Here is a 12325-nt window from a genome sequence, read left to right as displayed (position 1 = left end):
GGAGAATGGTTTACCAAAACTAAGTTACTGGGATGATCTTTTTCACATTTTCTAGGTTGATAGAAGCACTGGGGACCCAATCATAGCACTTAACTCTTTCACCGCCAGCATTTTAAAAAAAAAGTTGCCAGCCAGCGCCAGCGTTTTTCAGGATTTTCACCAAAGTTTAATTCCTTCCAGAAAATGTTCTTCTTTAGATATATAAACATTCAATATACCAAATGAAAGAACAGACCCTCTGCTTTCAAACAAAACAACCCGTTTCATCCTACCTTGAGTAGTTCTTTTGTAATCAGCTTTTGAATATGAGTAGGTTTCTGCAAAAACACCACATTTTGAGCAAAAAGCAGAGATAATTCCATGTTTGTGACGGACTTTTCATAGAGATCCCATTCAGAGCGATCTTTAAAACAGACACGGACATGCAGCAGCTTGCCAGAGGGCAATACTTCCAGGTTTAAAAAGTTGCGCCACCTGGTGGATAATGGCGGTATTGCGGAAAGACGGAAAATCTCGTAATTGGCGGGGAAGCGTTTTCTCTTAATTGACGAGATATCTCGTCAATGGCGGGGAAAGAGTTAAAGATGTAAAAAGTCACATTTTCATATGTCCCCTTTAACACCAGTCTCTAGCGGCATGTCGATGAATTGCAGTTCGTTAGAGACATGTCGACAAGTCGATGAAAGTCACTTCGTTGTGTTAGCTTAACAAGAGAGACCGAAAGGTTGCCCCTTGATCCCAACACAGGAACATAGGCTTAAATAATGTGTTTTGGGGGTGGGGGCCTCTTTTTTGGGGGCTTTTTTGTCTGATCACTTTTTTTAAATAATTTTGGGGATGCTATTGTTGCAAAAGTTTAAAACACATTTTAATGTCCAAGTACTACATTTGTGGAATGCTATTGATCACAATAAAGAATACATGTGGATAATTCCTCTGTGTGTAAAAAGAGAAAATGCATTTACAAGGGAAACCTTTTAGACAGTTGGATGTAAGGCTCATATTTTTGTTAAAGCACTTACATGAATTATTCAGTAAACTTGTTCGTTACTTGAGCTGTAATGTTTTTTAAATCGCCTTTCGTCGGCGGAGGATTTTTTGTTTGTATATTTCTGGTGATCTGTTTCTCCCTTGTGACTTCAACCACAGTCTCTGTCCCATTATGCATGGTTATGTTTACGCCTGTACGTTCCTTGAGATTCATCATGATTGTGGCTCTCTGAAGCTTTTTATAGCGGTCTTAAATAGATCCTTTGGTACTGAAGCGTGCGTTTAGGCCAAATCCGTTACAGAAATAGGTAAGAAACGATTCGCTGTGGAAGATCTGAGCTCTGTTCAAACACGGAGGTTAAGAGCCCTCACATTTCATCGAAAACACAATCAGACATGATGCTTCACTCAGAAATATCCATTGATTTTCGGTTAGGAGCCATGCGATGCTTCTTGAAGTCGGTTTTGTTCCGGAAACGGGGCGCTAATGTTTTCTCTGATCGGACAGTTAGCTCACTTTCCGTGTTTTATTGCCATGTAAGATTGTTGGCTAGCTGCGAGCTTGTCTAATTTTGATTTATGCATATTGTTCCGGCAGACAGTAAAAAGTCCATATGACATTTAAGATCTGAGCGGAAAGGGATTTCAAAGGTCAGCCAATAACCATAGCTGCTGTGCCTTTGCTTTTAATATAGTTCCTAATCAGTCCAGTTGTGCTGGGGTCTATACAGTATTTCATTTATCAAACCAAGCTTTTTTTGAAGACGCAGACGGATGAGGGATGCTTGCCTATGCAAAATTGCTGCCATGATGCTAAGGTTGCCAGAAATTTCCTGTAGCACAATTTGTCCTGATAAATACTGTACTGATAAAACAACATAAAAAAATCCCAATATGTACACTTGTTATCAATATGTACCTCTGAGGTACTAATATGAACTCTTTAGGTACAAAAGTGTGCTGCTCCAGAGACAGCTATAGGGACTGTTTTTGACCATTTCTTCTGTCAGTGTCTCTCTCTCTGCCTCTCTCTCATCCCATCATTCGGTTTCAGAACATTGGACCCTCGCTGAGAGACTCCTCACGCAATCAGGAATCCTTTGATTGAGTTTTCAACCCCCACACACACTCACACACTCATTCACTTCTAGTGCACGCTGAAGATATTCGAGCAAATAGAGCTGGCAGAGTAGAGCAAACACAAGGAATTGCGATTGTGTGTCTCCTAACTTGTGTGCGAGTGTGTTTGTGCATTTGTTTACATGTAATTTATTTCATAAATTCATTCTCTGATAGAAGAGACTTCAGAGAAAATGTGAGTATGTGCATGTTCACCTGTAGCTCAAAGGTCGTGGGTTCGAACCCCAGGAACACACATATTAATAAAATGTATAGATTCATTGCATTGTAAATCACTTTGGATAAATCATAAATATAATGTAATGTCTCTGCTTGGACTATGCGGTCGGATTAGACTTTGTTGTAGACGTTGTGGGCTGACCAAGCGAGAAAAAAGAAAAAACTATGGCTGTCAAAAGATGAATCACTTCCAAAATAAAAGTTTGTGTTTACATAACATATGTGTGTGTACTGTGTGTAAATATTATGTATATATAAATATACACACACATTCATGTATATATTTAAGAAATATTTGCAGTTATATACTGTATTACATTTATATAATTTATATTATGTAGAAATATACATATTTTATATATAAATATTACAACTCTTTCTTAAATATATACATGATTGTGTGTGTTTTTATATATAAATAATAATTATACACAGCACACACACACATACACTCACCTAAAGGATTATTAGGAACACCTGTTCAATTCCTCATTAATGCAATTATCTAATCAACCAATCACATGGCAGTTGCTTCAATGCATTAAGGGGTGTGGTCCTGGTCAAGACAATCTCCTGAACTCCAAACTGAATGTCAGAATGGGAAAGAAAGGTGATTTAAGCAATTTTGAGTGTGGCATGGTTGTTATTGCCAGATGTGTCGGTCTGAGTATTTCACAATCTGCTCAGTTACTGGGATTTTCACACACAACCATTTATAGGGTTTACAAAAAATGGTGTGAAAAGGGAAAAACATCCAGTCCTGTGGGCAAAAATGCCTTGTTGATGCTAGAGGTCAGAGGAGAATGGGCCGACTGATTCAAGCTAATAGAAGAGCAACTTTGACTGAAATAACCACTCGTTACAACCGAGGTATGCAGCAAAGCATTTGTGAAGCCACAACACGCATAACCTTGAGGCGGATGGGCTACAACAGCAGAAGACCCCACCGGGTACCACTCATCTCCACTACAAATAGGAAAAAGAGGCTACAATGTGCACAAGCTCACCAAAATGTTGCCTGGTCAGATGAGTCTCGATTTCGGTTGAGACATTCAGATGGTAGAGTCAGAATTTGACGTAAACAGAAAGAGAACATGGATCCATCATGCCTTGTTACCACTGTGCAGGCTGCTGGTGGTGGTGTAATGGTGTGGGGGATGTTTTCTTGGCACACTTTAGGCCCCTTAGTGCCAATTGGGCATCGTTTAAATGCCACGGCCTACCTGAGCATTGTTTCTGACCATGTCCATCCCTTTATGACCACCATGTACCCATCCTCTGATGGCTACTTTCAGCAGGATAATGCACCATGTCACAAAGCACAAATCATTTCAAATTGGTTTCTTGAACATGAAAATGAGTTCACTGTACTAAAATGGCCCCCAATGTCACCAGATCTCAACCCAATAGAGCATCTTTGGGATGTGGTGGAACGGGAGTTTCGTGCCCGGGATGTGCATCCCACAAATCACCATCAACTGCAAGATGCTATCCTATCAATATGGGACAACATTTCTAAAGAATGCTTTTAGCACCTTGTTAAATCAATGCCATGTAGAATTAAGGCAGTTCTAAAGGCGAAAGGGGGTCAAACACAGTATTAGTATGGTGTTCCTAATAATTTTTTAGGTGAGTGTATGTTACTGTATGTAAACACAAACTTTTATTTTGGATGTGATTAATCGTGATTAATCTTTTGACAGCCCTATAAAACAAAACAAAAAAGCTTTCTTGCGAGTTAGGTTAAGGGTGTGAAAATATGTTAAGCTTTATCTATAAACAATAGAAGTCAATGGAAAGTCCCCATCCCATGTATATTTGTGTGTGTGCCTGGATTTCATGGTGCAAACTGCTAAACTATCGGAAATGTCTTTATGATAAGTTCATATCCTTTGTGTATTCGGCAATGTAGGTGGATAATGAATGACACAGATATGCATGCATATATATACGCTTAAACATGCAGGACTTTTGTGGATACTCGGTGAACAGCGATAGATTTATGTGTCAGTGAGATTATTGCATTGCGTGTGTGTGTGAGGACGTGATCGATGGCTCTCATTGCTGTGGGTGAGGAGCTCAGTAGCTCACATTAAAAATGAATGCACATGTGTGTGTGTGTGTTGGTGGCAGCGTTTCCCAGAGGTACCAGCTGTTTACGGCTCACTCCAGGAGCGGCATAAGGGGTCAATGAATGCCTGGACTGGTAGCTATGGCAACCGTGATGTGGATCTCGAGAATTTTTTCGAGTGTGCATGTGCCTTAATTCCTTGGAAGCAGCGGAATGAGGGTCGGAAGCTTGTCACGTCACATCTGGTTAGTTGCGTGTGAATGTCGGGTTAAAAAAACTATGGTTTACAATAACTTGATTTCTTGCGATCTTACTGGGCATTTTTGGACCAGATATTATGCAATGGTCAAAAGTGGCTACATAAGTCCAGAATTGCCTGTGTCCCCAATTTAGACACATTAGGAGTCATATTTGATCTCGTAAGTGATGCCATGTATATAAATGTATGTATACCTTTATACCTTCATTTACCTTCATCTATAAACCACTTTGGTAATGTAAAACTATAAAGTTTGACATGAGTTACTCTTTAAATACTCTTTATTGTCCACCTAACACATCCTTTCTTACTTTCCATTTACTTCTTCAACATTTACATCAGCCACCACATTTCTCGCTCATTCCCTCGCTCTTGTATTCCATCTAATGGTTCTCCATTCATCAGGCAGGTGCCCGTGGCAGTGCGAGCTAATGCGAAGATTTTTTTTTCTCCGTGTCCAGATACGGCTCCCAGCTCTCCCTGCATGCTGTAGTCTCCATATATCCTCCATATCAATCTCTTAAGCCCATCCACAGGTCTGGAATCAGTCTTTCTATTGTAATTATAACATCAGAGGTCAGGAACTACATCAGTATACATTATTTATTTTGTACCAAAGGCTGCCATCTTGTTTGCGAATGAATACACGTCAGTCTTCACTTTTCGCAAATGTCCTGTCTCCAGGCGCTCTTTTGGCTAGCTTGAGAGCGAGCTGAGAATATCGAAATCAAGCCAGATAGAGATTAGCAGATAGCATCATGGAAGCATTGGAAGAATTACAGAGCTCAAGAAGAAATTAGATGTTGGCAAGGCCCCGTCCTACCATGAGTATGGCCTGAACCCAGAATTCTCACGCTAATCTAACTACAGTTGTCATTTAAGCCAAGTGGCTGTTATTAATACGATAAGTTCACAAGTGCAAATGGAGATTATTGGTCGTATGGGCATATTAATGTGTATGGCAAACTATTCTTCAAGCTGTAGGATCTCACATAAGACTTTGTTTAGAATGATGAAGCTGTATTGGTGGATAGAGATTTAAATATGGATACACTCTTAAAAATGATGGCTTATTTTGAACTCAAAATGCTGGGTCAAAAGGTGACAAACCTAACCATTGGGTTGTAATTTAGCATATGCTGGATTGTTTCAATCCATTGTTGGGTCAACAGCCTGGTTCGTCACTTTTTGACCCAATGCTAAGTTGAAAATAACCCAGCATTTTTTTAAGAGTGTAGTTTTGTTTCTTGTTCATAGCTCTTTGAAAATAGTTGTCACATTCTTGCACTTGTGAATGTGCTCAGTTTATTTAGCAATATTTTAGGGCTGTCAAAAGATTAATCGCAATTAATTGCATCCAAAATAAAAGTTTGTGTTTACATAACATAATGTGTGTGTACTGTGTATAATTATTATTTATATATAAAAAAACACACACACAATCATGTATATATTTATAAGAAAAATTATAATATTTATATAAAAATATTTATATTTTTATATAATATAATTTATATAAATGTATATACAGTATATAAATGCAAATATTTCTTAAATATATACATGAATGTGTGTGTATTTATATATACATAATATTTACACACAGTAAACACACACATATGTTATGTAAACACAAACTTTTATTTTGGAGGCAATTAATCGCGACTATTTTTTGACAGCCCTACTATTGATGATCTTCGAACATTTCATTGCTTTGTGACTGAGAAGCTATTTTTATTGTTTGTAACATACTTGTGTATTTGTTGTATTGGTAAAAGAAGTGAGATTATTACTTTTGATGATTTTTTTAAAGGGGTTATATTATGAGATTTTTTAAAGATGTAAAAGTCTTTGGTGTCCCCAGAGTGGTTATGTGAAGTTTTAGCTCAAAATACTCCACAGATAATTAATTATAGCATGTTAAAATTGCCACTTTGTAGGTCCGAGCAAAAATGTGCCGTTTTGGGGCGTGTCCTTTAAAATTCAAATGAGTGGATGAAATGCAAACACTGATTGCAATGATGGTAGTTTGTTGAAATTGAAACTCAATTGTGCTGTCAATTATCTTTTCTCTCCCTCTTTCTCTCTGCACGAAATGGCAATGCCGTGGATGGAAAGTGCATATTAAGGGGCGGTATTATTGTAGTTGGCCTTGCTACCTACTAGAGATGCTCCGATCAATGCCGATCTCCACTAAAAATACGTGGCCGATCACTATTCTGAATCGGACAGCCGATCTTAATCACAGCTATTTCATGTACTACGACTTTTTATCAGTAAGTCCTTATCGATCTAAAATCACTGTTAGTTTGAGTCGTTTATAACATGCATTTGAAACAGCAACATTCGTCATACATAATTATTAAACATATTCTTTATTATCATGAAAATACTTGAAAAGGTTTGAAGAACAGCAATATAAATATATCCTTAAGACATTTCCTGGAGCTGCGTGTCATCATAGCTGCATATGTATTGTTCTTTGTCTACAGCGCATTTTGAGTTTCTGCATGAGAGCGCCCCCTGGCTTTTGGATGTAGTGGCATTTCACTGTAATTTATTGAGAGGCATAGCAAGCGTTATCGGCCGATCGATCGGAGCATTCCTACTACCTACCTCACAAAACAGGCGAAATCTGAACTACCTAATTTTTCACATGCTTGCAAATAATGGCTTACCAAAACAAAGTTACTGGGTTGTTCTGTTCAGGTTTTCTAGGTTGATAAAAGCACTGGGGACCCAATTATAGCACTTAAACATTGAAAAAGTCAGATTTTCACGCTTTGACTCCTTTATAGACGCGATTCGTAACTTTGGCCTCTTTATCGCCACCTCTGTTTGAAGCCTTAAATTGCAGGATCCTTTACGCCCTTAACTTTTGTTTAAAAGCAGCTGACATTTCCTGGAAAATCTGTCCCGATAGCTCATAAAACATCTGTCCCGACAGCCCCGATAGCTCTATTATAAGCTTGTTAAAACTGAAAATATAGAATCGTTTTTACATGTACACGTACAGTTCACATGACACTGCCAAATTTGGAAAACCTTGTGTACATTGTACGCGTATTTCGTGCATGGGTATGCGGTATGTAGGCCACGAAAGGTATTGCAAATTTTCGCAATGCGCATTTATTAAACGTTATTTTAGTTCACCCAGAAATGAAAATTCTGTCATCATTTTCTCATCCTCATGTTGTTCTATACCTGTATACATTTTTTTCTGATGAACACAAAAGAAGATATTTGAATAAATGATGAGAAGCACCCAGCCAATGGTAACCATTGGCTTCCATAGTAGGAAAAACAAATATTATGATAGTATTGTGATAAACAATGAAGAAGATATTTTAATAAATGATTGTAAGCACACAGTTTATGGTACCCATTGAATTTCATCGTATTTGTTTTCCTACTATGGAAGTCAGTGGTTAGCATTAGCTGTGTGCTTACCGTCATTTATCAAAATATATTCTTTCGTGTTCATCAGAAAAAATACATTCATACATGTTTAGAAAACATGAGGATGAGAAAATGATGACACAATTTACATTTTTTTGAGTGAACTATCCCTTTAAGAATACAGATTTGAACACTTAATGTTTATGTACTTGCTAAAAGTTGTTCTTTGTTTATTTTTCAAATTCTTCATGGTTTACACCTTCAATATAATTTACTGAACACTGCCATTATACTAATTACATCCTTTAAACTGTGGTAAAATTACTGTAACACATTACTTCCTGCATTAAACACCACTGTAAACTCATAGTGTGAATTGCCGCCCATTGCTACGTTTTGTAGCAAACTTTAGCATTAATAAGGAAGAATCAAAACACACATAAACCGGTATACAAACTCATACACACACAAACGCATACACACAATCCTCGGCTGCTTTTAGTGAGACAACAGACCTCATTGTGTTTCCCGCTGTGATGAGTGACTGAAGCATGTGCTGGTCAACAGCTGCTCGAAGCCCCCATAACACCTTTATTCATCCCACTTTTTCTCTTTCGAATTCTCTCTATCAATCTCTCGGCCTCTGTTTCTTCCACAGACATAGTCCTGCAGTGTGCGCAGACAGTGACGTGCACCTGCGGCAGCTGTGTCACCCCGCGGGGCAGCTGTCCTCTCCCTGTTCCTTTCCCTAAGTGCTCGATGTGACCACAGATCTGTCAGAGCTACTTCAAGAGAAACTATAGACCTCTATCAGGCTGTATGGGAAACATAGGGTGGACATCATCACTACTGTATGACTTTTGCTCATATCAGCAGATGAGTTTTTATCATGGAGACTTTTAGCATAGGAAGATATAAAAGTCTACAGTAGTTATGTCCCTCATAATCACTTCAGAATAAGGCATCTGGTAGGACACGGCGTCATCTGGCATCATCGAGTTTACCATTGTTGGTTTGTGAGTCGGTGTTGTGCAACATTGAGATTTAATGCCCGCTGGCGTTGCTTTGTGAGCAGAGCCCCTGGTGGGCTTGTTTGTCATCAGACCGGGCGGCAGCACTGATGTGCTGGACTCATTACTTCTGACCACCTGTTTGTCCTGCGCCAAATAGAGAGAGGAGGGGTGAAAATTTAAAAAGAGAATAAGGACAGACCACTAATTTGGCGTGAAGTCACACTGGTATGTATAAACAACGAGAAACACAACTGCACCATCGTGAATAATCCACCAATGCATGTGTCGGTATAAGCAACAGTGCACGAGGTTGAATGCGCCTTTGTTTGCGAGCCGTGTGTCGCGGGGACAGGTGGATTGTCAGACCCCACCGCTCACAGAATAATGACATTTAACACGGCCATACAAAGCGCACACACATGCAGCGGGAGTCCCGCGTGTCGCTCCTCCCAGCTCACTAACCACACACTGTGTGCCCACTCATCCATCTTAAAACTGTCTCTCGCTTCATCTTAACCTCTGACCCCTCCACCAACGTCAGAATAAAGGCGCACAATCAAACGTCAAAAAGCTGAATGCTGTGCATGAATTAACTGGCATCATATTATGGGTCTACCTTTATTATACTGTAATACCACATCAAACATGAATTTTTTTTTTTTTTGCACAAATCACTGTACTGCCTCTGTTTGTGTGTTTATGCTAATGGGATGCAGGTGCCCCCCTAAAAATCCCTGCAGCAACAAGAGCACGGATCACGAGCTCCAACCCTTGCAATGAAAGCGAACGCCTGGAAATAAATGAATAGATAAAAGTGATATCAAAAACACAGAGCCGTGGCCCGGTCATCGCAGTAGTGCTATCCCAGCATGCCAAGTGGGCAGCAGAAGGACGTGCGAGTGGAGTAGAGAGGGGCATTGTGGGTCAGCAACCAAAGCAACGCATGTCTGGTTAGCTCTATCCTCCGAGGTATTGCTGAATTAAATGTGTGTTTTAGATTATATGCCAATGAAATTTGCTTGCTTTTATTTGCTCCCAATGACACTTACGGGGAATTTTACAGAGAATTTCTGGTTTGTTTGATTGTTACATGGGGCATACATAGGGATTTTCAAATCTTATAGTCAGATATTGTGTTTTCTTGTAGATGTTTGTGGCTTAATGTGTGTTTCGTCCACACGTACTGTAGCTGGACAGGTGCAATGGGTTACACAAAAGACCTGTGTAGCCCCCCGCACCTGTCCAATAGCACAGCTGCTTCTATCCTGTTTACACACACACACACACATGTACTCACGGTACAGGTTTTACAATCAGTCTGAACTCGTGTTTGTCTTTGATTTATCTCTTTCAAAGGAAACACGTGTACCCATTAACATGCAGTTGTTCTTGCTCGCTTCTACACTGTCACCACCTTAAATATCAATGGTTGCCCAGAAACTTTATGATGGCAAGGACCCCCAAATGATGATTGATTTATTTTTGTATAAAGGAATATTTAAACGGCATTTAAAATAGTCATTGTGATATTACTAAAACAGCATATTGTATGATGACAAATTTCCAAAACCCCAAAGCTAAAAGTTGATCACATGACTAGACAGAGCAGACATTCCCATTTACAAAGATACCTGGATTGTAAAAATCCTATGAGGTTGAGAAAGTTATGATATTTTTAATATTAGAAATCTACGGAGCTCTAAGAGGACATGGAGAAAAAATTAAATAAAGTTTAGTTTAGCGAAACAAGACATTTTTAAAAAAGTTTAGTTTAGCAAAAGTTTCACGTGCGCACGTGAAACTTTCGCGTGCGTGCATGAAACTTTTGCATGTGCGCATGAAACTTACGTGTGCGTACGCAAAACTAAACGCGATAGTTTCACGTGGCATGCGTAAGTTTCATGCGTGCACACGTAAGTTTCACGCGCACACGCAAAAGTTTCACGTGCGCATGTGAAACTTTCGCTAAACTAACCTTTTTAAAAAAGAATCTTGTTTCGCGTGAGCACATGAAAGTTTCACGTGAGCACGCGAAAGTATCACGTGAGCACGCAAAAGTTTCACGTGAGCACATGAAACTAAACTTTAGATTTTTTAGTCCTACCTCAGGGGCTCGGTAGAAATCAGAGGAAAAAGTTATATATGGATGTCAATAGAAGGTGTGTGACCGAAAATGCTGCTTATTCACATGTTTTTGCTTGTAACTTTATCATTTCATCAGATATATAGATGAAATTCTAACAGACATTAGAATTTTGTTAGTTCTTTCAAATGAAATCATGAACATTTACTGTTTTTAGTTGAAATGAGCCATTTAGTTGGAATTAGTTTGTCATATTCAGACTCAGACCCATGGAGTTTTAGAACGATGCCTGCAGTTCTGATGTTCTGACAGGATGTGCGCTAATCTACCACCACAAACGTGACTACCAAATTTCAGCAATTTTTTTATACGTTCTCCTTCCTATGTTTCGATGACATTTCGTCAGTAGCAAGATAAAAGATATATATTTTGTCAACCCTACTTTTCATTTGTGCCCCGAGTCTAGCGGCAGCACACCGACCGGTTGAAAGTGACACAAATTTTCAAACAGTTGCTGTAAAATAAAAACACTTCAGGACTGAAAGCTCAAAATATCAAACTCAAATATCATCTTCACATATTTATCGTAGTATTTAGTAAAAAAATACTCAAACCATGCGGCGAGAAGTGGATATTGCATGACACGCATCTTAAAGTAACAAGCCAGATGAAACCCAGAAGTTCGACCCAGAAATTCGACACACGTGCCCACGATGTCAGCATTGCTACATATTGTTTGCAAACGTATAAGAATTGGCTACACACAGTAAACTTAAAAAAAAAAAAATATTAGAAAGGACACCCTACAGTAGGTCTCCGCTCCCCAATTTGAAAACCACTGCCCCGGATGTCATAAGTATACAAATTGTAGTAAATTAAGACTTTGGTCTCTCTGGTCTCCTCCTTAATGTTTCTCTGTGAACACAAACCTTCTCATCAAACACTTAGCAAGTCTAATATTTGATATATACAGTATATGTGTTTCTGTTCAATAAAATCTATCTGTATGTGTTGTGCAGGTGACCCGAGTACCGATTGAGTCCTGTGAGCAGTACGGCACGTGTGGAGAGTGTCTGAGTTCTGGAGATCCACACTGTGGCTGGTGTGTGCTGCATAACATGTAAGTCCCATCTTTAAACACACTAGAAATG

At 39.0% G+C, this 12325-nt stretch overlaps 1 protein-coding gene across 1 annotated transcript in view; it reads left to right on the top strand.

Annotated features, from left to right (window-relative positions):
* Window positions 1-12325, top strand: part of plxna2 (plexin A2) — a 260451-nt gene that overhangs the window by 135744 nt on the left and 112382 nt on the right. The window contains exon 5 of the mRNA XM_073875455.1: window positions 12194-12294. Within this exon, the coding sequence (XP_073731556.1) occupies window positions 12194-12294 (101 nt within the window). The remainder of the gene's footprint in view (window positions 1-12193; window positions 12295-12325) is intronic.

The sequence above is a fragment of the Misgurnus anguillicaudatus genome, chromosome 13, assembly GCF_027580225.2.
Source record: "Misgurnus anguillicaudatus chromosome 13, ASM2758022v2, whole genome shotgun sequence".
NCBI classification, from domain to species: domain Eukaryota; kingdom Metazoa; phylum Chordata; class Actinopteri; order Cypriniformes; family Cobitidae; genus Misgurnus; species Misgurnus anguillicaudatus.
This window is presented reverse-complemented; position numbering and strand designations above follow the sequence as displayed.